The 24,674-nt window shown below is 39.8% G+C and overlaps 1 protein-coding gene across 6 annotated transcripts in view; it reads right to left on the reverse strand.

Annotated features, from left to right (window-relative positions):
* The window catches only part of RABGAP1L (RAB GTPase activating protein 1 like), a 763,170-nt gene that overhangs the window by 81,135 nt on the left and 657,361 nt on the right, over positions 1-24,674 (reverse strand). The window contains exons 1-2 of one of the 6 annotated variants that reach the window (XM_047704255.1): positions 23,150-23,312; positions 21,190-21,962 (exon numbers count right to left, since the gene is read on the reverse strand). The exons of 4 other annotated variants lie outside the window; for them this stretch is intronic. In XM_047704255.1, the coding sequence (XP_047560211.1) occupies positions 21,190-21,300 (111 nt within the window). In that variant the 5' untranslated portion in view covers positions 21,301-21,962; positions 23,150-23,312. Of the gene's footprint in view, positions 1-21,189; positions 21,963-23,149; positions 23,331-24,674 lie in introns of those variants that run through there. One more of the 6 variants, XM_047704258.1, reaches the window with a different exon arrangement.

Raw genomic sequence — 24,674 nt, forward strand, 5'->3', positions numbered from 1 at the left:
TTATTTATTTGACAGAGAGAAATCACAAGTAGGCAGAGAGGCAGGCAGAGAGAGAGGAGGAAGCAGGCTCCCTGCTGAGCAGAAAGCCCGATGTGGGGCTCGAACCCAGGACCTGGGATCATGACCTGAGCCGAAGGCAGCGGCTCAACCCACTGAGCCACCCAGGCGCCCCTAAACAAATAAAATCTTAAAAAAAAAAAAAACACCATGAGGGACCACTTCACAACCACGAGGATGGCTAGAATTTAAAAAACAAAACTGAAAAAAACAAGCGTCAATAAGGATATGGAGAAACTGGAGCCCTCATCCCTTGCTGGTGATGAGGTAAAATGTTTGACTGTTGTGGAAAACAGGCAGTTCCTCAAAAAGTTAAACACAGAGGATCCATGTTTATGATCACATGACCCTATGATCCCATAATTCAACTCCTACAGATATACCAAAAACAAAGGAAAATGGGCACTCGTACAAGTACATGCGCATGCACGTTCACAGCAGAGCTATTCACAATGGCTGAAAGATGCAAACAGCCCAAATATCTAACAAGAGATGAACAGACACAGCGTGATATACACACACAGTGGAATATTACTCAGCCATAAAAAGGGACGAAATACTGATATGTGCTACAATGTGAAGGAACATTCGAAATGTTACGGTAAGTGAAAGAAGCAAAATACAAAAGGTCACATGTTATATGATTCTAGTTATGTGAAATATCCAGAATAGCTAAGTCCACAGAGACAGAAGGCAGATTTGGTGGTTGTCATGGATTAGGAAGAGAAAGGAGAATGGGGAGAAACGGGCTAATGAATAAGGGGTTTTACTTTGGAGGGAAGAAAATGTTTTGGAACTAGACAGAGGTGGTCACTGCATGATGTTGTGAAGGCACTAAATATCACTGAATTGTTCACTTTAAAATCGTCAATTTTACAGAGAACAGAATGACTATCAAGGGCTGCAGAAAATGGGAAGATGGAAATGGGCAAAGGGCACAAAATATCTGTTATACGATGATTTAGTTTGGAGACCTAATTAATGTACAGCATGGCGACTACAGTTACAATAATGTATACTTGAAATGTGCTAGGAGAGTAGATCTCAAAGCGTTCTCACACCTCCACAAAGCAACACGTTACGAGCAGAGGTGATGGATATGTCAAGATACCAAGCAGCTTAAATTGCTTTTCTCTTTCAGACAGGTATTAAATTATCCTACAGATCAATTATGTGTTCATCAAAACATGCAGTGAATTAAGTTTCCAAAATAAAACTCTTCATTATATGGAGTCAAAGTTCATCTAATTTTACTTTCTGTCTGATGCTCAGATTTCCCCAGTAACATCCTTAAGTGACTACATATGGATTAAACATATGTAGCAATTTACTGAACACCTAGGGGCATTCAAAGGAATTCACGAATTTTCTGGTGAACAGCTCCAATTGCTAGTTTTCCCTAATACTGAGGGAAAATGCAAATCTCTTGCAGCCTTTGCTCATTAACCATGATTCTCCCTTCTGTTCCAATTTCCACAGACAGTCCTCTTCAGGAATCTGAAGACTATTCCTGTACCTCCAATATCTCCCGCCCCCAGCAACCACTACTTCCCTTGCCGTCAGTTTTATCATCCTGAACCTTCCACTCTGCTCTATTTCCAGGGCCTTTGTATCATGGTGTCCATGATTATGATCGCCTTGTTGTATTCTACACTTCAAGTTGTTTCCACAGTACATCTACGGTTCCTTTATGATGACAAAATGACTTAAAAAAAAAACAATTGTATCATAGGAGTCATTAGAGTACTTTCTCTAAAATGCTAAAATATGCTTCATGACAAAATCTTTATTCCAACCTAAAAAGAAAAATAATAGAACAGAATAGATGAGAAATACTTCTTTCTAGGATTCTTAAACTCACATTAGTAATCTTTGATCTGAAAGGGCTGATCCAAGTCTTCTACTTTAAAGATCAAAGGATTTACAACTAGAAAGGTCAAAGGAACCGCCAAGTCTAAGTCACAGCCTAGTGTTGCCCTTTGTGTCAAGTCCAATTTCCTTAATGTGACTATTAAGACTCTTCATGGTCTGGTTCCTACAGTCTTCCCCAGGCTAATGTCAGGCTCTTCCCTACTCCCCTTCCCTACCTTCTATGCATCACTTATTTAAGTTCTTTTGCTCACCTCCAAGACTTGAATATTCTTCCTCCTCTTCCCACAACACTTTCCCCCTTACCCTCATTCTCTTCAGTGGCCTGAATCCTATTTATCTTTTAGGTCTTCTCTGAACCCTGACTTGGATTAGTTCTCCCTATTTGTTCCCATAGAACCTAGGGCCCCTCATTTAAATTAGGTCTCTCTATATGTCCCTATAAGACTCAGGACTCCCTCTCTTTACAAAACCATAACCTTTTTTTGGTGATTATTTGTTTAGTATTTATCTTGTCTGCTAGACTGTACACCCTGTGAAAGAAGGGACCACATTTATCTCAGCCTCTTCTGTAGCCTTAATACAAACACACTATTGGGCCCAGATTATACAATAAATATTCAATTTTGCAAAGGCTTAAATTAGCTTGTGATTGCTAAAAATTTCTACTAAAATGCTATTAACTTGCTATACTGTGTAGGATTCCTTTGGACCTGAATCTTATATTTGGCCCTACTGTGTTTCACGGGCACACTCTTCTAGCCAGATCTTTCTGGATCTTCATTCTGCCAACCAGTATACTAGCTACCCATGCTAGTTAGCTATGCATTTGATAAAAATGCTACAAAAAACATATGTTGTCTTTATATAATTGTGTTATTCTTCTAAGAAACTGTCCAAGGATAATTTTTAATATAAGACTCCTCTGTATCTGTGTCTGATCTTCTTCTAAACTACCACTTTCTGAACTATCAAACTGTTTTTTTTTTCCCCATTAAACCAGTAAGTACTTTTAGCTTTGCTCCCAGACTTATTTGAATGAAAAGAAGGCAAAGTGATATTCAAGTCAGATGGTAACAGTTCTACATTTGAACAATAGCTCCCATCACCGTATGTCTTCTCCACAGTCAGGGAAATTTAAAATAGATGGAATTGTTAACAGGTTTACTTATCCAGTGTCAGTATGCTTGCTAGAGAACAAGGCTCTCTTGCCACGTATAGAGCACAAAGTCAAACATGGAAGTTCTGGAATTTAGACAAGCACGCTTGCCTTCCTATCCCGATCCCTAAAAGTGAGCAGAATCGGGTAACATTGCTGATCACTGTCAGAGCAAACATTCACCTTCAGGATCCATGCTTCAAAAATTAAGAAAGCTCTAATTATAGTGCTAATGTCTACCTTACCATCTTCTTCAGAAACTGCTGAAGTGTAGGAAGTTTCAGGATTCTGATAATCAGAGGGATATATAATCAAATATATAATCAAGTTTGATTATATATTGTATATATTGACATCGGGTGTAACAACTAATGAGTGAGTGAGTACAAAGCAGAGGGCCCTGAGTTCTGAATAGTGAGGAAGAGCACCTTCCTCACTATATCTTGAGTCAGAAGCCAGTGTTCAAATCCTGACCTTCTTACTTGGCCACAGTGTGTCCCTGGGCTGGTTAGTCTGTGCTTTCCGTTTGACTGTCTGTAGAATCAGCCCCAAATCAGCCCTTACTTCCTAGAGCTGCTGTGAAAAGTAAATGAGTTAAAAAAAGAATAACGTGCTAAGGGAATTAAATTAAATATAAAAATAATGACGTGTCATTCTTTTCTCTTCTGTGTCTATTTTCCTGGCACTGAGAGGAAACCCAGGCTCGAACCCTGTGGGACGCGTGGACCCTGCCCTTTATGTTCCTCATTAGGTCAGTTCTTTGTCATCTCGGTTTGCGAGGAGATTCATTTCCCACTCCTACTGCAAGTCTCCTCATGTGAAGTCCACGCAGAGTTAAGAAAGGAAACTCTTTCCCTTTGTGGGGGTACCCGACACACCAAAGGCCAAGTATATTTTACTGTTATGTGGGAAATTCTCTAAAAGCAGAGGAAGACTGGTGATCCATGAGAGCAGATGGGCCACACAGACACTGCGAGCAAGGTGGGTCAGCGTGATGCCACCCATGCTGTCCTCACACAGTACGGTCATCGTCACATGGTCCTGGCCCAGTGGGGCCCAGGCCCTGAAACCAGAAGCCAGCTGAGTCCTGTGGGTTTGGTCTCAACAGGTCGCAGGTGGTGAAATGTTCAGTGTGAATTCGTTGTGATTTTACATAATATTCAATAAGTTCGATATGCAAACAACTGCGAACTACACAGGTTACAATGAAAGACTGAGTAGGCCGAATGGCTTCATTTCACCCTGGATGGAAATGGTACTTCTCTTTCACAGCATGTTTATCTCTGTTGTTCCCTTAAAGATAATTTAAGGGAGGAGAAAAGTAGCTCTTTATCATGAAATACTAGTATTGCTTCAAATTTATTTCTACATCCTTTAAGTATTTTCAGTACTTTAATCTCAAATCTGCTGAGATTACACAGAATAGCTTCTAGTATTTCCAATTAACAGAAAGAACTTTCATTCAATTACTCCATTTACATATTGAACCCGTTTTGGTAGAGTATCTATCATGTTTTGACCCGAGAAGAGTTGAGAAAAAGCTCTCTTGGCTAGTGTCTGTTCACAAATGGCCTCTCTTCTTCCCTGGGTCTAGTCTCAACACCCTCTTGCCCCAAATGCAGTGCACTGAGATCTACTTCCATCAACGATTATAAAAAGTGCTCACTTCCCGACGTAGTAGTTCAAAGTCCTTCTTAGGAGAAAAGGAACTTGCGAGTCCATCCAACTCACTCGTCCCCCTGTTAGTTACATGAACTATATCCCATCTATCCCAGCCCTCCTCTTATCCTCTCTCTGCAGCCTCCCATCATCTGGAAGGCTGGTCACTGAACACCTCTCATTCTGGTGTGACAATCTTGAGCGCTAAGTTACACCTGGCTTTTTTAATCTTCCTCAAAGAGCTCAAGTCAATGAGAAATTAGACTGCACATTTACAGATGACGTTCATACTTTCAGTGGAAGATATATTTCCTGTCTTTTTAATAAGAGGAAAGCTGAGTAGCCTACACCCATGAGGGAAAGCAATTGGCACCTTTCAGGCAGGGGCAATAAAAATGACCATTTTACATGAAGGAATCAAATTAATGGAAGTGTGATTGCTAGGCTGGAGGGTAGTGCAGAGCTTTGGGGCTTCTAACCAAGGCTTAGCTTTTAACTACTAAGGGAAATTATACTGATTCTACCATTAAATACTGCAGGGTTTTAACACTACCTAAGATAGCCTGAATCCCAAATCATCAAGACTGTTAAATCTATCAGCTTGGTCTACTCTAATGGAAAGATCAGTAAATGCACCTGGGACCTTCCTCCCCTCCCCCTTCAAACTCTTAGGATGTAACTGGGGAAGGAAAAAATTTATTTCAAGATACCTCAATGCACTTGCAAAGCAGGAAGATGAATGTATTCAAACACAGTATCAGTGACTTGGAGATTATTTTTCAAATCCTACTCCCGAAGAAGAACAGCCTGAAAAGGATCTTCCACAGACCGTGCCAACAAGCCCTACAAGGGGCACACTGGGCGAATATGATTAATCCACAAAAACACTTCCAAGTATGCACAGTGGAGCCTGGTTTTCTGAAACGTTCCATCCTTCTACACATTCCGTGTGGCCAATAATCGATACCCTGATTAGAGAAGTACCTGCCAGTAAAATGTCACAAAGAGGAAAAGTAGCACATGTAATGGGTATCTATCAAAAGGTTTGTAGTGAAGCTCCTTAAAGCAAAAAAATAAATTAAATGGTTATGTCTCTAAAAGACACCCATATGTTTAAGAAGGAGGCCGCATCGTATAAGGCTACATTGACAACTATGCTGTGATTTATGCAGGAATATGTAGATGTTTTTATTTTCTTTCTTCCTGGAAGAAATGACAAGAATCTTTTCACAAGTGTTTGTCTTTGAAAACCACTTTGTATCTTCTAACCTAATATTGATTTTCTTTGATCGTTTTAAGAATAGGAGTTATGGGGGCGCCTGGGTGGCTCAGTGGGTTAAGCCGCTGCCTTCGGCTCAGGTCATGATCCCAGGTCCTGGGTTTGAGCCCCACATCGGGCTTTCTGCTCAGCGGGGAGCCTGCTTCCTCCTCTCTCTCTGCCTGCCTCTCTGCCTACTTGTGATTTCTCTCTGTCAAATAAATAAATAAAATCTTTAAAAAAAAAAAAAGAATAGGAGTTATGTGGATACAGAATATCTCAGAGTGGCAAAATTATGAGCAGTTATTGTTTTGTTTTGGTTTTAGATTTTATTTATATGCATTTTCCATATTTTGTATATCGACATACTATTTTAGTCATTAATGATGAAAACAACCTGTAAGTTGCAAAAAGATCTGTAGGGAATAGAACAATTTGGCAACTTTCACTTTTATTTTTTAAAATTTTTTTCTCTAATATGTTTATTCACTCTTTTTCTATATAGACTCATATCATAGATTATTGGACATAGATACAATTATTAACATATAAGGATATATTACCTGGGTACCTTCACTTTAGATATAAACATCTATTCTTTCTGTAACACATATTAATCAACTTCATTACATCACATCCCTATTCAAAACCTTCATCTATAGAATTAAAAATATCAGTTCCTTAGCATTACACTCAAAACCATTCGTGACCAACTCCCACTATCTTACCACCTTCTGGCCTGGCTCCTGTATTCCAGCCACATAGAACAAGCTGAAATTCCCAGCTCTCTCGCTCCTGCGTGCCTCTGAAAATACTATTTCTTCTCGATAGAACAGCTTTTTCTTCCCCCTGACCACCTGAAAAATTTCCATTTTTTTTTCTTTAGAATTTTACTCCAAAGTTTCCATTCTTGAATGGCACCATTGTTGGTGGAGAAAAATGATATATATTCTAAAGAGAGCAATTTCACCCTATCTATCAAAATTATAAATGCACTTACCCTTCAACCCAGCAATTTCACTCCTAGGAATTTAACCTACAGATATCCTCACACATTTGAGAAATGATGATATACAAGATTATTCATAGCACCATGGTGAGTAGCAGCAAAATATTATACAGATATATATACTGGGAGTTGGGTAAACACATGGAAATCCATATAGTAAAACACTTATCTATGCAGCTGTCAAATGAACGAGGAGTCCTTGATGTACTGACAAAGAAAAATCTCCAACACATGCTGTTAAATGAGAAAAGCACAGAATGGGACACGAAATTTCTGTGTAAGGAGAAGGGAAGAATACATACAAATTTGCTTTTATTTGCATAAACTATTTCTGGAAGGATAACTCTAAAAAACTAGTAACATCACAGGACAACAGAAGTGTGCTGGAAACGTCACTAGATGCCATTTTACATTTGTTGAAATTCTGAAACCATGTGAATGTACCACTTCCTTAAAAGGTAAAATCGGGGACGCCTGGGTGGCTCAGTTGGTTAAGCCACTGCCTTTGGCTCAGGTCATGGTCCCAGGGTCCTGGGATTGAGCCCCACATCGGGCTCCTTGCCCGGCAGGGAGCCTGCTTCTCTCACTGCCTCTGCCTGCCTCTCTGCCTGCTTGTGTGCTCTCTCTCTCCCTCTGTCTCTCTCTGGCAGATAAATAAAATCTTAAAAAAAAAAAAAAAAAAGGTAAAATTGTAGGAGCGCCTGGGTGGCTCAGTGGGTTAAAGCCTCTGCCTTTGGCTCGGGGCATGATCCCTGGGTGCTGGGATCGATCCCTGCATCAGGCTCTCTGCTCCGCGAGGAGCCTGCTTCCTCCTCTCTCTCTCTCTCTCTCTCTGCCTGCCTCTCTGCCTACTTGTGATCTCTGCCTGTCAAACACATAAATTAAAAAAAAAAAAATCTGGGGCGCCTGGGTGGCTCAGTGGGTTAAGCCGCTGCCTTCGGCTCAGGTCATGATCTCAGGGTCCTGGGATCGAGCCCCGCATCGGGCTCTCTGCTCAGCAGGGAGCCTGCTTCCTCCTCTCTCTCTGCCTGCCTCTCTGCCTGCTTGTGATCTCTCTCTGTCAAATAAATAAAATCTTTAAAAAAAAAAAATCTGTAAAAAAGGGTAAAATTGTAAAAGCTTAAAAACCAAAATGCTAAAAAGTGTCCACATGTTTATGGAAGTATATCTCTATTTCCCACACTCTCTTGATTATTCCTTTACTCTCTCATTAGAATCTTTACTGACTTCAGATACTATGTGCCAGATGCTGTGGTAGGTAGAGACGGAAAATAAAAACAACCCGCAGGGAAAATGAACCTCAACGTACAACTCAAAAATCAGACAGAATATCTCATTTCAGTGAGTGCCCAGGGTGCAGGGTGTGACAGACAGGAAAAGAAGAGGGAGGCATCTCAGACAACTCTGATAGCCCTCTTACCCCTGGTTCACAGGAACTGTTCACATGGCTATCTCTGGAACTAGATTACCATCTCCTTAAAGATAGCTCAGAGGTGAACACAGTGATATGCACATAGGAGATACTCATGTTGAATGAACCACTGAGTAAGATACAACAGACACAAGTACTGCACTTTTTAACAAGAACTAATATTTAAGTACTTAACTAGACTCTAACCTGATTCCACAATCAGTTTTTTTAAGGATTTTATTTATTTATTTGACAGAGATCACAAGGAGGCAGAGAGACAGGCAGAGAGAGAGAGGAAGGCAAGCAGGCTCCCTGCTGAGCAGAGAGACCGACGTGGGGCTCGATCCCAGGACCCTAGGATCATGACCCGAGCCAAAGGCAGAGGCCTTAACCCACTGAGCCACCCAGGTGCCCCTCCACAATCAATTTTATAAGAATTTAGGATAAGCTACCCTACAACCCAGCCATTGCACTACTGGGTATTCACCCTAAAGATACAAATGTAGTGATCCTAAGGGGAACGTGCACCCGAATGTTTATACCAGCAATGTCCACAATAGCCAAACTATGGAAAGAACCTAGATGTCCATCAACAGATGAATGGATAAAGAAGATGTGGTATATATATACAATGGAATACTATGCAGCCATCAAAAGAAATGAAATCTTGCCATTTGTGACAACGTGGATGGAACTAGAGGGTATTATGCTTAGTGAAATAAGTCAGTTAGAGAAAGACAATTATCATATGATATGAAGTTGAGAGGCAACGTGGGGGGTTTGGGGGGTAGGAAATGAATAAATGAAACAAAATGGGATCAGGAGGGAGACAAACCATAAGAGACTCTTAATCTCACAAAACAAACTGAGGGTTGCCCGGAGGGAGGAGGCTAGGGAGAGGGTGGTGGGGTTATGGACATTGGGGGAGGTATGTGCTATGGTGAGTGCTGTGAAGTGTGTAAACCTGGAGATTCACAGACCTGTACCCCTGGGGCTAAAAATACATTATATGTTAATAAAAAAATAAAAAATTATTTTAAAAAATACAAACTTGGAAATAAAAGAAAAAAAAAAGAATTTAGTATAAAGGTCTAAGGATTAAAAAAAAAAATGGCAGGGGGCAGAGAGAGAGGAAGAGAGAGAATCTCAAGCAGGCTCCACACCCAGCATGGGAGCCCAATGCAGGGCTCAATCTCACAAACCTGAGATCATGACCTGAGCCGAAATCAAGAGTCAGACACTTAACCCACTGAGCCACTCAGGAACCCCAGGATAAAAAAAATTTTAAGTAACTATCCCTATCTTATGTGCACAGATATTTATGAATATATTCAATGGTCACAAAGTCATGTAGACCAATGATTATACCTATGTGGTGCTTCATTTTCTCCCAATACCATCAATTAAATATACACAGTGAGACCAATGCACCTGGCACAATGCAGGGCTGGTGATATAATGGCCAACAAAAACAGACACAGCCTTGTTCTCATGGATGTTATGAGTTAGCGGGAGATTAATCACATAATCACACAAGTTTCACAAGTATTTTTCTCTATCTTCAAGAGGGGGAAGACAGAGAATATAAGGCATGACCAAGACTTCTCCTAGCCAGCCATCAGGAAAAGAACGTTATCCTAAAACCTCTGTGTCTCAGATGTTAGGGGATTGTAAACAGAATTCAGTGTCCTTGAGCAGTGATGAATCTGAACTTCTGCACCTCTGAAACGACCAGCTATAGATATTATGGATATTTTCATTCACATTACAGTTACTGCATACATCTCAAAATATTATTTATATTTATCACTATTTTGGAATTATGGTAGTTATTCTGCTTGCTACCATACCTTGTTATTTAATGTATTAATAAAGAAGCACATAGTACTCTATCACAAATCTGCTTTGGGGGAGCTGGGGGTGGGGAAAATGGGTGAAGGTGGTCAAAAGGTACTAAGAAATTTAACTAACTTACTAGTTAAATTTAACTAATAAAGTTAAGTCCAGGGGATGAAATGTATGGTATGGTGACTATAATTAATAATAATCCATTGCAGTGTTGGGGAGGGGGGAGAAGGGTAAAATAGGCAAAGGGGACTAAAAGGTAAAAACTTCTAGTTATAAAATAAACAGGACACAGGGATGCAATGTACGGCATAAGGAATATAGTTAGTATTCTAACAACTTTGTATGATGACAGATGGTAGCTAGGTTTATCACTGTAATCACTTTGTAATGCATATAACATGAAATCACTATGTTGTACACCTGAAATTAATAAAACATTATACATCAACTACACGTCAACAGAAAATAATACTCTACTGTACATTTGACAGTTGCTGAGAGCAGATCTTAAATTTCTCATCCCAGGACCAGGAATGCCGGAAGCACCACAGGGGAGAGGAAGCTGGAGGTGGACAAGACATGTTCCAAGGGTGTCGGGCCCTACGTGGACCTGGAGGAGACAGAAGGCAGCCCTGGCCTCTGATGAACTTGGCAGCCAATGAAAAGGCAGCCCATGCAGACTTTTTAAAGGATTTTGTACATTTCTTTGATGACGATGATATCTACTGAGATACAGTAGTGAGTGTGGTCAAGGCTTTGTGACGTAGTGGTCTGGTGGATCTCCTCAAAGGACAATTTCAAACAGATCTAAAGACCTTGTGGACATTACTTGACATTAGGAGATGGTTAACCCAGAAAGAGAAGAATGGTTTTAATCATCTGCATGAGGTCTATGAATCTCTGAATGAAACCAAATTTCATCCTTCATTTAAAAAAAACAAAGAAGTGATGCTGGCAAAAAAAAAAAAAAAAAAAAAATTCTCATCGCAAGGAAAAAAACTGCAATACGTGTGGTGCTGAATGTTAAAAATGTTAATTTTTAAATGTAGACTTATTGTGATCATCCTGCAATTTACATACATATGTCAAATCATATTATACATCTGAAGCTGATGTTTATATGTCAATTATACCTAAATTTATTAAATGTGATTTTTCTCTATTTTGATGACTATGTTTCAATATCACTGGTTTCCTGTATAATTTTATTTTATGCATTTTAAAACAGTTTTCTGATAAGAGGCCCATGAACTTAAGACTGTCAAGAGTCCATAACCCCAAGACTCTTTTTTTTTTAATTTAATTTTTTTATTTCTTTGACAGACGGAGATCACAAGTAGGCAGAGAGGCAAACAAAGAAAGAGGGGGAAGCAGGCTCCTTGCTGACCAGAGAGTCTGATGAGGCCTCGATCCCAGGACCCTAGAATCATGACCTGAGCCGAAGGCAGAGGCTTAACCCAGTGAGCCACCCAGGTGCCCCCATAACCCCAAGATTCTTAAAAATCCCTGGGTTATAAAGATGGTTCAGACTGGAATAACAAAGTTGGCATACCATAGAACATCACTGAATAGGAGAGATTTTTTTCTTTCTTTTCTATTATTATTATTATTTTTAAAAACTTTATTTATGTGAGAGAGAGAGAGAGAGAGAACACAAGCGGGGTGAGGGGCAGAGGGAGAAGCAGACTCTCCAACAAGCAGGGAAACCTGATGTGGGCCTCAATCCTGGGACGACAGGATCATGACCTGAGCCGAAGGTAAACACCAACCAACTGAACCACTAGGCACACTTGGAGAAGAGTTTTCTGTTTTTAATTACTTCTGGAGAGATGGGAAAGAAGAGTGCCAATTCACTTCAAAGTTCCAAGTAAAATGAAAAGGAATAATAGAGTGGTAAGTTTGAATTTACAGTCAGGTTTTATAGTATTTTTGGGCATATGTCATTTTCTGATAACAAATCTGTGGATATACAGTTTGTGTGAATATAAAAGTACGCTATGAAAAACAGTATTTACATATTTTAGATAGCTACCTAACCATGATGACCACATGAAAGGTCAATTATTAGATATATGGTAGATGACTGTTCAGGAAATAGTCACTACCCCCTCCTCCAACGTCCATGGTGGTATATCCTTTTCTGTCCCACCATGTTGAAAGTGACTCTCTGATCTGCTTTGGCCAATGGAACATGGACAGCTATCAAAGTACGTGAGCTCTGGGCACCTGGCTGGCTCAGTGGTTAAGCCGCTGCCTTCGGCTCAGGTCATGATCTCAGGGTCCTGGGATCGAGGCCCGCATCGGGCTCTCTGCTCAGTGGGGAGCCTGCTTCCCTCTCTCTCTCTCTCTCTCTGCCTGCCTCTCTGTCTACTTGTGATCTCTCTCTGTCAAATAAATAAAATCTTAAAAAAAAAAAAAAAAAAGTACGTGAGCTCTGAGACCAGACCTTTAAGAGGAATCTAATGTTTCCACTGACCCTTCTGAGAATTTCTTTCTTCCTTTCTTTCCTTTCCCTCCCTCCCTCCCGCCCTCCTTCCTTCCTTTCTTTATTTAAAGATTTCATTTATTTATTTGACAGAGAGAGACAAGAGCACAAACAGACAGAGAGGGAGAAGCAGGCTCCCCACTGAGCAGGGAGCCTGATACGGGGCATGATCCTAGGACCCTGGGATCATGACCTGAGCTGAAGGTAGAGGCTTTAACCCACTGAGCCACGCAGGCGCCCCTCAATCTGTAGAAGTATTGTGTATTTCAGAATTCCTAGTCTAAAAAAGGGCATTAAGGTTCCTATAACAAGACTGATAATGAATATATACGATGTTTTACGTTAAAATAAATGTTTAGGTTAATATGTACTTTTTTTCTTTTTTATGCCTCATCCCCTGAGCCAATTTTTTTCTATTAACTAATTACACTCCTGACTGTATCAGGTTAAGTGGGCTTCTTCAATATCTCAGTCTGCCAGAAATCCTATTGTGGGTATTGCAATGATCAGGGCTCCTGTGTTATTTTTGCTTTGTTCTGTTGCAAATCCCATTTATAAGCCAGCTTGTAGTCCTGGCATTGAGTTTGAATGTTACAATTTCATTTCATATTGAGTTTGAGCACTGCGGTGAGTTTTTGATATAATACTGGCTTCTCCAATAATTTAATCATCAATTTAGATTTCTGTTAACCAAGTCTAAAACCTGATCCATTAGATTTTTAAAACACAAGGACATCAAATGAGGAATAAAACCCGAACTCCTTCTGACTTATAAGGTCCTCCATCCTATGAGGAATAAAACCCGAACTCCTTCTGACTTATAAGGTCCTCCATCCTAACCTGGTTCCCAACTTCTTCCCCGACCACGTTTGTTACCACTGTCTGCCCCTGGTGCTCATTCCACACTGTGATCCCACACTGACCCTTCTGTTTTGCTAATGTACCAACCACTTTGGGGCCTTTCTCTCAGAGCTTTTCTCTGCCTGAGCTTTTCTCTGACATTCCCACGGATGTTACTCAGATCTCAAATGACACCACAGAGGCCCCCAGTGACTACCCAAAATAAAGCCTCCAATTAAACCCTTTTGATGATATCACTCCATTTTAAGTCTTTGTATAATACTTCTCACTAGGTGATAAGTAATATCATTAGCTAATATTTCTGCCTGACTTTTCCCCAAAATAGTATAAGACTCACAATTGATACGTCTTTCATGTTCACACCTCACTCCCAGGGCTTAAAAATATAGCATAGCACATAGGAGCAGACCAATGAAAATTTTCGATTATTAAACTGAATACAAACATGGATGCTAAAACAAATTAAAACCCAGAATAAGATTTTTTTCAACCACTGTGGATAAGTTAGGATTTAAAAACAGAAATAAAAAAATTTAATATGTTGTATGTTTTATGTCAACCGTTTCTATAACATCTCCCCCCAAATAGTTTGAATTGACTTACAAATCAACACCACCCCCAGGATCAAGCACAGAAAGATTACTTCTCAAATCTTACATGGGATTAAATGCAGAGAAGTTCTAATTATTTTAGAGAACTAATTCAATGATTTCATATTTATTAGCAAAACCACCTAGATAATTTCTAGATAATGAATTTTTTTTTTATAAAGTCTGCTAAAAGTTCATCTCCTTTTATTTCAAGACTTTCATGAAGAGTAATCAGTTTGGAGTAATACCAAGTAATGCACACATGCCTCTTACCGTGTGCGAGGTAAGCTCAAGTACTTTACTTGCATTGACTGATCTGATTCTCACAAAATCCTAGAAGGTGCTTCTAATACGTTTTCAATTTTCCAGATGAGAAGAATGAAGCTCAGAGAGGTCAAGTAATCTGCCAAAAGCCAGCGAGCTGGTTAGAGGTGAGGTGGGATCTGACCCAGACAGATGGGCTCCCGAGCCTGTGCCCACAGGCTCTACATGATGTCACGTCACCTGACACGCCTCGGCCAGATTGTCCCTGAGGATTCTGGAGTTGTGATTTAGGGTAGCAGCTTAACTCTCTGCAAATGACAGAACAGTAAATCTGGATGCTGTATGGCAGCTATATTCCTTGGGAATGAAGAAGAAGAAAACTTGGGTAGAGAGAAATAAATAAAGGAGAGGCCAAGAGAGAAGTTAATGAGATGGCAAGAGACAGGGAGAATGCTGGCCAGCATCAGTCCCGTGCCAGCCCTGCTGCCTGGCTGAACTTCTGCCCTTGAGTTTAAAGGGACCCACCCTGGTATCTGTATGGTAAGTCCCCTTTCTTGTTTAAGATACCTCAAGATTTATTACTTGCAATTGTTAAGAACCTTAACTCATTATCAGAACTGATCAACCAAATGAGGGAAGATTTGGCTCCTGATACTGAACTGAAATTGATGGAATAGCACCAGAACGTGTACATGGTAAATGGGAATTAAGAATAAAAAATGTTTGGGCGCCTGGGTGGCTCAGTTGGTTAAGCAACTGCCTTCGGCTCAGGTCATGATCCCAGAGCCCTGGGATCGAGTCCCACATCAGGCTCCCAGCTCCATGGGGAGTCTGCTTCTCCCTCTGACCTCCCCTCTCATGCTCTCTCTCACTCTGTCTCTCTGTCTCTCAAAATAAACAAATAAAAAAAAATAAAAAAAAAAAAAAAAAAAAAAAAGAATAAAAAATGTTCGGCTAATAACATTTTTTAAAAAATATGGACAAATCAATGGGTCTTAGGTTTTATTCGTATCAATATTTGAAATGTATATCCAGGGAAGATTTAGAAGTAACTATTGATTTCATTGTTTTACCCATCTCTGGCACAAGGAATTGCTCTGAATTTTTTCTTTCTTTCTAATCTGGCATGCTAGATTACATGAGTGTGCCAACCCAGTAAGGAGGCAGTAATTTCAGCTTACCCTCATCCACTGATAGAACAGATAATGCGTAGCTCCCTGAAAGAGCTCCCTTCCTTTGCAGGCCAGGGCTGCTATTTTGGTATCTATCAGTGAAGAACAAATATCTAGTGGCAATAGAGCCTAGATACGTGTTAACATGGGTAAACAGCTTTTGTTAATGGACAGTGTTCAACACTGAACACCAAGTCCCTTACGGTGACAGGTGACCTAGAATTTCTAGATGTGGAAACTAGTAAAGCCAGGCCGTCTCTTCTCCAACACACATTTTTTGTTAAAGATGTATTTATTTTAATTTTGAGAAAGAGACAACAGGGAGGAAGGGAGAGGGAGAGAATCTCATGCAGACTCCCTGCTAAGCACAGAGCCCAGTACAGCAGGGCTTGATCCCACGACCCCGAGATCACGACCCGAGCTGAAATGGATAGCCCAACACCCAGAGGACTGAGCCACCCAGGCACCCCTCCATTACATTCTTTTTTTTTTTTTTTAAGATTTTATTTATTTATTTGACAGACAGAGATTACAAGTAGACAGAAAGGCAGGCAGAAAGAGAGGAAGGGAAGCAGGCTCCACGCTGAGCAGAGAGCCCGATGCGGGGCTCGATCCCAGGACCCTGAGATCATGACCTGAGCCGAAGGCAGCGGCTTAACCCACTGAGCCACCCAGGCGCCCTCCATTACATTCTTGATACCAACTTCCCCATTCAAGTTGGTGCAACAATCTTTCCAATTATATAAAGTACGAAGTTCACAGTAACTGTCAACTTACTTCTATAATATACTCTTCTCATGCAAATCAGCTGCTGCTTCTTCCTAAGTAGTAGTATTATATGTAAGTACTGCCAAGAACTAACCAACATGTGTGGACTAATTTATCACATTGCCATTGTCAAGTGTCTAAGTCTAGACACTTGTCAACTTTTCACCTGCATTGATATAACGCCTTTTAAAAAGTTTTCTATGGGCCATGCAGCTCCCATCAGTCGATTACTTCAGATTATTGCTACCATAATCACTGTACCTACTCAGCAGGTGGTCTGCTCCACCTAAATCCCTCCTGTTCGTTCTGTATTACCTTCCCACCTTCCTGAGGCTCAAACCCAAGACCCTCTGTACCATCTCCATGGCAGAAGGCTTCAAGTTTCTCACAGGACTGATATCCTGATAGTGATTCCCTAATCAAAGTAATTCAGCAGGGTAACCCAATGAGCCCATGTTCTCCTTTTGTCCACCCTCCTCCTTCCACATCACTGTGGTGCCTTATCTACTCAACCCACTCCTTCCTTTAAGCCTTCTCCAGTTTGAACAGCCCTTTCCTTGTTAGAAGGGAGACAGTACGGGCATTCACTGTGCTAAATACTGTACAAATGCTCTCATTCAATCCGTACAGCAATCCGATACGACCAGTACTACTAAGTCCCTCATTTTGAGATGAGGAAAGTGAAAGGTAAAGAATTTAGGTAATTTACAAGTAAGTAGCAGATCTAAACTTGAACAGGACACAGTAACTTAAAAAGCTCCCAAAGCAGTTAACCTCTCGGCCTTTGCACAAGCTGTTCCCCTTGCTCAGAAAGGTCCTACCCTCTTCCACTGGTTGGCAAGCACCTGGTCAGCCTCCAAAGTCAGACTTAAGTGCCCCCACGCCCTTCTGAAGCCTTCTTCCACACTCTTCCACCCGTGGTAATCATTCTTCACTTTGTTCTACCCTACCAAAGCCAATTTTCACTGCCATAAATATTTATTTTGCTTCTCTCTTTTACTTGTCTGTGAGGTCTTTGGAGGAAGAGATATTCTATTTATACCAGCACACTGCAGTAACCCAAAAACGTCTGTAACATTACATACTGCCCTAAGAGACATCAGAACGCAAAGTTCCCTTCATAACCACTATATAGATTAAAAAATCAAAACAATTCAGCAGGATGCAAATTAACATTTAACCTAAAATATTCCAGCTTGACAGTTAGTATGCATTGGTTATTAGGCTTGTTAGCTGTTTAAATCATACATTTTAAATTTAAATACATATTCAAAGCTTCCTTTGGAATGCATAATAAATATAACAGGTGTGATCTTTTCTCTGTATTTACACTAGCCAGCTCTGGAAATTACTAGAGATGGTGGAGGAGGTAGAGAAGAATGCCGGCCATTCCTCTCTGCCACAGAAGGCCGTGAAGGAGGCAACTTCAGAGACTGCCCCCCTTGGCTGTTTATCACTCCTTGTGTGAGCACCTCAGGTCAGATGTAAAGATACCCGTTCTTGGAGAGAGAATGGGGGAGGGTACAACTTGTCTTAAAATGCAAGAAGGTTAATTGAGCCAGAGAACAACCAAAGAAAAAGTAATCTGTTAAAGGAAAGCTGGAATCCTGTGTTCAATGACGGGGGGAGAGAGAGAATGAATGAGAAAGCGAGAGAGACCTGAGACAAGAGGAGTTATGCTTGTCTTCCTTATCCCTTTTTCTTGCCATGATTCTCTAAAGGGACCTGTATAAAGGGATTTGTGATTTTCTTGCATTATTATTCAAAGGATCAACAGGATATTGCCATATTTTTTAAAGTGTAGGTGTGTTTTTGTACCATGAGTCTCCATCAAAAATGTCAGAAAGCCACAGGGCTACTTATAAACAAGAAAAGATTCAGTGTCCACACCATCCACTGTTCTTAATGGGATTTTTACCATTTGAGGAATCAAGATACCTTCCATTATGAAACAAAGTCCAATTACAGAAAGATATTTAATTAATCCTGTACTAAGAAACCTTCCAAATACCCTTTGTAATAATCGACCTAAACCCAAAGGATTTCATATGTTAGCAAGAATGTAATTTGCTTCACAGTGCGGTAATAAATCAGATTGAGAAGTAATTTATTTCTTACTATAGAAAATCTGAGTATGTATCTTTTTCACACAATTTAAAGGGTTCATCTCAGATAAGGAAAAAAAAAAAACCTAACATGAAATAAAAAGTAAATGATATATATTTCATCTTTGCACAATTTTAGTATGACTTTTCCACATGAACCGAAACCAAATAATCACCTTCGAAAGGCTATACCAGTCAAGTCTTTAAAAATTTCACATCTGGTAACGAAAACCATGTATCTCCAGAAAGTTGTACAATCAGATTCAACACCCCAACATCCACATTATTTAAACATGTAGTATTAAGACCAATATTTTGTGTCTTTATCATACCTCTGAGACTTTCCATGCTAGTGACCAAGTTTAATGGCAGATATGCTCTAGGGTTAGGAGCAGAAGTGTGCTTTGGGGGAGCTAAAGTTGTATCAAGGCACAGCATACATCAACATACTGGATATTCATATGATCTACAAATGAAGTGTTTCCTGGTAAGCACACCGATATTAATTCGTTGGTTCATTTCCTCTCTGTGTCTCCTGTCCCCCGCACATGACTACACATGCACAGTACACAATATCCTACACTTGCTGAGATGCTCCCTAGTACCTGGTCAGGTCACTGCCTCCTGCCTTAGTCTCCCATGTCCTCTTCAGTGTGCCACTTTGTATCTGTTTTTGTTTCCTCTCCTTTGTCATGGAAAATTCCTACAAGCATTTGAGGACTCAGCTCAGACACCTGAAGGAGGATCCTGACAGGACCACCAAAAAGGAATGAAATAAAGTTCTGAATTCTCTGGGTAAGTTTTCATGGCAGAATAGTGAAACTCATGGCTAAAATGAAGTTTAAAAGATTATCCACAACTACTGGTGGACTAACTCTCCTGATTTGGTAAAATATTGTGGTTTAACTAAGGATCAGCAGTAATATCCACATAATATATATAATTATAAAACTGAAAACAATGTAAGTTATACATATTAAATAGGACAAGAATGCAAAAGGCTAGATGTTTCTGTATTAATGAACACTTATAGATGTATATTGTGTTGTATTTATTTGGCTTTTGCTATTTTCTTTGGTTCAGCTGACTCTTCAACTGCATCTATAGAGACATCTACAGGGTCACCTGGCTGGCTTAGTCAATGGGATATTCAACTCTTGATCTCAGGGTCATGAGTTCAAGACACACATTGGAAATGGGGCCTACCTAAAAAAAATAACCTAAAAAAGCAGAGTAAAATGAATCCCTATATAGTCAACTCCCACTTTCAACAATTACCAACACATAGTCATCTAGCTTCATCCACATCACCAACCCTCTACTGAATCGTAAATGTTTCTGAATCTTTGCAGACATTTCGTCCATAATTATCTTAATATGTATCTCTAAACCATTTTAAACATAATTATGTTTATTGCAGAAAAATGAATAATCCTCTTAGTATCATTAAATATCTAACTAGCGGTCAATTACAGAGGTTTTTTATAGTTTGTTCAATTCAGCATCTAAACAATGGCAAAAGACTGCATCTATGGGGTGCCTGGGTGGCTCAGTCATTAAGTGTCTGCCTTTGGCTCAGGTCATGATCCCAGGGAGCTGGGATCGAGCCCCGTATCGGGCTCCTTGCTTCGCAGGAAGCCTGATTCTTCCTCTCCCACTCCCCCTGTTTGTGTTCCCTCTCTCTCGCTCTCTCTTTGTCAAATAAATACATAAAAAACCTTTAAAAAAAATTTAGGCTGCATCTACTTACTATAACCCTTAAGTCTTTTAAAATCAATTTATGAGATCCCCTTTATATTGTTCATTGCAAGTTATTGTTTGAAGAAATTGCCAGGTTATGCTGTTAAGGTTCCTATGCCTTAAAATAGAGAATCAGGGTTTCATATTAGCAAGATAACTGTTACAATACAGTCTTTCATTCTACTGCTTGTGATGAGTACTATCAAATATAATGAGTAAGAGGCTACTATGGCAATGGTTGGGAAAGTTAGTTTACAAAGTATGGATCACTGCTATCTTAAACTCGATAGCCATTATAAGGATGACATCCACAGAGAAGAAACAAACTTTTGCAAGAACTTCATTTTTCTGTTATGCAAGGACATGCATACCAAGACCCTTGGAGAACAGTGAAAAAAAAATTTCCAAATATTAAATCCAAACAGTAACTGTATTAGAAGTTAATTTCATAATAGTTCTTAGTAATAACGTAAACATTTTGAAAGTTATCTGACTTCTAGATAGTTCAGTTCTCCATGCTGGTGTTCTAGCCCACTGGTACAAAAGTTCCACTTCAAGAAGACTGAATTGTTTGTGTTTAAATGTAGGTAAGCTTCACCTGATAATCATGGACACACATGCAAGGCGAACACACAGGACAAAGTGGTATTTGCCGCTCTAAAACTCCTCTGACCCTCACTACATATGAAAGTAGTAACCTAAGTTTTACCCCTAAAGCACTTTAAAATGCACTATTAAACATGTCACAGTGTTTAGTGATGTAAATAAATCATTAAAAACCTGCAGACCTTTCTGTAGCCTGAACACAAAGCCAAACGCAATACTTCTATTTTAATTCCCAGGAAGTTTTTCTCAGTTGCTATAGGAACACAGCTATCATGTTAGAAAAGGAAAAAAAAAACCAGCCCCAGAGGAGTGTGCTCACACCACCTACCATAGACCTGGGCTTGCTGACGGCCACCAGAGTAGTGAGGAAGTCTTCATCGTGCAGCTGGCTGAAAACATGGGCGTCATAGGCTACCATGATGGAGATTTCTTCCATCATCTTGCCAGCTGGCCTTTCCACAGCACCAGCGCTGCCCCAGCTCCAGACCAGACTATCCAAGGAAAAATCCTGCCGCAGCTCAGTGCCAATGCCCACACCCACCTGAATTTGAGAGGGCAGGGTATCAAAAATCCAGAAGGGAAAAAAGAAAAGGGGGGAAAAAAAAAAAAGAAAAGCAGCTGCTATCCCAGGCTCATTTGGTAATTCACCTCCAGTAGAAAACTAAAGCAGGTCTCTTATCTGTGGAGGAAGTATACAGTATAAACACCTTCTGCATTCTTAACACAGCAGCTGGAAAGTTCGGTTTGGGGAAATCTTCTTTCAGCTTCAAAAAGAGAAATAAAGAGAAGTTTTCTAACTGGAAATATCCTAAAGCAAAACCAAATAAAACTTGAAAACAAAAGGCCCCCAAACTGATTTACGTTATGTTCTTGGTAATTAGAAACTTTTAAAGTTTGTCTTCTTTCTTCAGTATCATTTATGTCAAGATTCTTCTTCTTGGAGGAGAAGTGGATTTTCTCATGCCTTATTTTTTCACATTCATAGAAAATAAATAGATGGCAACCTTTAGTTTTTCAGAATTTCTAGAATTCTTGGTGCGGTTAAGAATTATTTCCTGAAGTATGAAAAAAAAAGAGATTCTTTTTCACCTCTGATTATTTCTGTTAAAACAAAAAAGGTGCCAAAATATAAAAATGAAACAGGGACTGCAATAATTATCATTTCCCTTCTCCCACTAAAAAACACACAAATATTTTAAATAAAATTCTTGGTTTTGGGAACTTTGTTTTCTGTTGTTATTCAGAAAGCAACACAAAGGTCTCACTTCTAACTTTATGGTTTTTCTCCCATAGATACAAGTTCTCCTCTTTTTTTTTTTTTTTTAAACTTAGAGGTTTCTTTTAATTACCCATTTTAGCAGATAGTCATGAACTGGTGCTGTCTTAGCCACCAGAAGTGTTTCACAGTTGGGAGACCATATATGAATCTCAATATGCACTATGAAAAATTTTAAGGCTGCCCATAATCATCATTACAAGATTGCCTAAATTACCAGGAAATATAATGTCTGCTAATTCCACGGGAAAAGTATTAAGCAAATAAAAAAGGGGAGAACAAATGAAGCTCCTCCAAAAGTTGTTTTTCCAAAATTTCCAATTAAGCTATTATCTTCTCTGCTTTTTATAGATTATGACACTGCAGTACCATGAGGAATAGCATTTGTTAGAATCAGAAATCAATTTGGCAATGTTTGTCTATAATCAAATACAGGTAACTGTTTGGAATTTTTAGCCCTAATTACAAATAGCATTGTTATGTTGTTTAATTGTGTTGCTTTTCAAAAGACAAAACTTAGAAGGAGATTCATGGTGTCTATTTTCCCTTATTTTCCCTAAAGTATCTTTACCTAGGTTAACATGATTACTTAAATAGCACCTTGTTCCATTTAAATATGATTAGGGGAATTTTGCAATTGCTACAGCACTCTAGATTAAACACACACACACACACACACACACACACACACACACACACATGCACGCGCGCGCCAAAGAAGAAAAACACCTGATGGCTAGGAAACAGAAGCAAGTCTAATAGGCTTATTTTAACAGAAATGCAATACTTTCAATAAATCTTCAAGATTAAAACAGCTTGAAACTGGGCTTTACCCTCGTGGGAGCCAGTAAAGCATTTTTACTTCATTTTTTGCTACAATGCAGCTTTGTCTCTTATGCTTTATTTTTGTGAAAAAGTTTCCCAGTATATTTATCTAAACGCTGACTAACCAGGTAAAACTTAAACGGTAATCAAGAGACAAGGTTTCATAAAGCATCCAGGTAGTTCCTACCTTTTAAAGTCCTTTTTATCTTTGCAGAAGTACTGTAAAAGATACTGTGACCCTCTTCATGCACTCACTAGCACCAGAAGGTTTCAGGTTTACCTTGCAGCACCATTTTCTAGATGAGAAAGCAATTCCTCTTGCTTTCATGTTTTTCTTTGCTGCGGTGACTCAGTGCTTCTACCCTGATACCTGAATAAGGCGCACTGACAAAGACACCTGTTGTGGAAGGTAAAGAAACTACTTCCCAGAATGCCTTACTCCCCGCTGGCAACCCCTAGGGGCAAACAAGAATTATAAACCGCATTGGAGCAGTTGCCTATGCACCCCGGGAGAGCAATTCAGAGTAACAATGGGTAATCTCCTTGGTTGAGAAGAACACTCATAACCCAAGGAAAAAAAGGACCAGAAAAACAACATCAAACAGTTTAGGTACGGTGTATTAAACTCATAAAATATTTAGAGATCAGGGCTGTTAAGATTACAAAACAATTTTAGGAACATAATCAAAGGCTGTAAAGATACTTTAAAAATTACATAAACAGAAGCTGACGACTTTAAATATTTCAGTCCTTTCAGAATTCCACACAGGTTCTCAGGTAAACAGGTATTTTCTTAAAGCTTCTGATTTATTATCTACAAAAGACTGTTCTAATTAGCCGCAGTCACTAGAATTATTAATAGCATTTCATTTCTAAATCTAAGAGGTCCTCTATCAAAGCCAGAATGCATGCATCTTCTAAAGCAAGGGTTCCCTAAGTTAGACTTGTACGCTTTATTTCTGTCACCCTTACCATGGTTCTCCACACTTTGACTCTCAGAGTCTGGGCAGGAAAAATCCCAATGTTTCTTTTCTCTTACATTGAAATGTATACTTGTGGTCTCAACAAAAAGCATACTTTTTTGAAAACTAATGATCTGTTTAAACACCTGTCTTGGAACTGGCCTTTTTTCTTCTTAAGATCTTCTCTCCAGTCTCAGAAACAGGAGCTACCATACCTGCCCCGAACCCTCCTGGTTAGAGTCAAGTTTACAAACAGTCCTCTACTACCTTATTCTTTTGGCCTTTTCCCCTGTTAACTGATCCCACGGATCTCCCAGCCTTGTTTCCACCTGAGTCTCTGCAGTCCTCACCTTCACACCCCGAAGCAACTCTGCAAAAAGCCGAGGGTGGGGGGGTATTACCTGAGATCAAGGCGCGTAGCAGCACTTGCTGCTAAAATGTACCAGGAAGGAACTGTATTTCCAACTGGCAGCAGAAAATACTGCGTCAGTGGAAACCAATAGATGGTCGCCAGTTCAAGCAGGAACTAGCTAGCTGTCTGTCCCAGGGCAAGTCATTCAACCTCCCGAGGTTTCAGTTTCCTCATGGTCATGTAAATTGAGAGGGATGGACTAGATCTGAGGTTTTCAAGTGTGGGCAGACACAGTCCAAATAAGTATCCAGTTTCCCCCCCACTAAACAGGCTTACTGGGGGATTTGAAGGTGGAAATACCTTTTTCTTCTCCATGAGAATAAAAAACAAAGGGTAAC

This window comes from Lutra lutra, chromosome 15 (assembly GCF_902655055.1).
Source record: "Lutra lutra chromosome 15, mLutLut1.2, whole genome shotgun sequence".
In the NCBI taxonomy this organism is placed as follows: domain Eukaryota; kingdom Metazoa; phylum Chordata; class Mammalia; order Carnivora; family Mustelidae; genus Lutra; species Lutra lutra.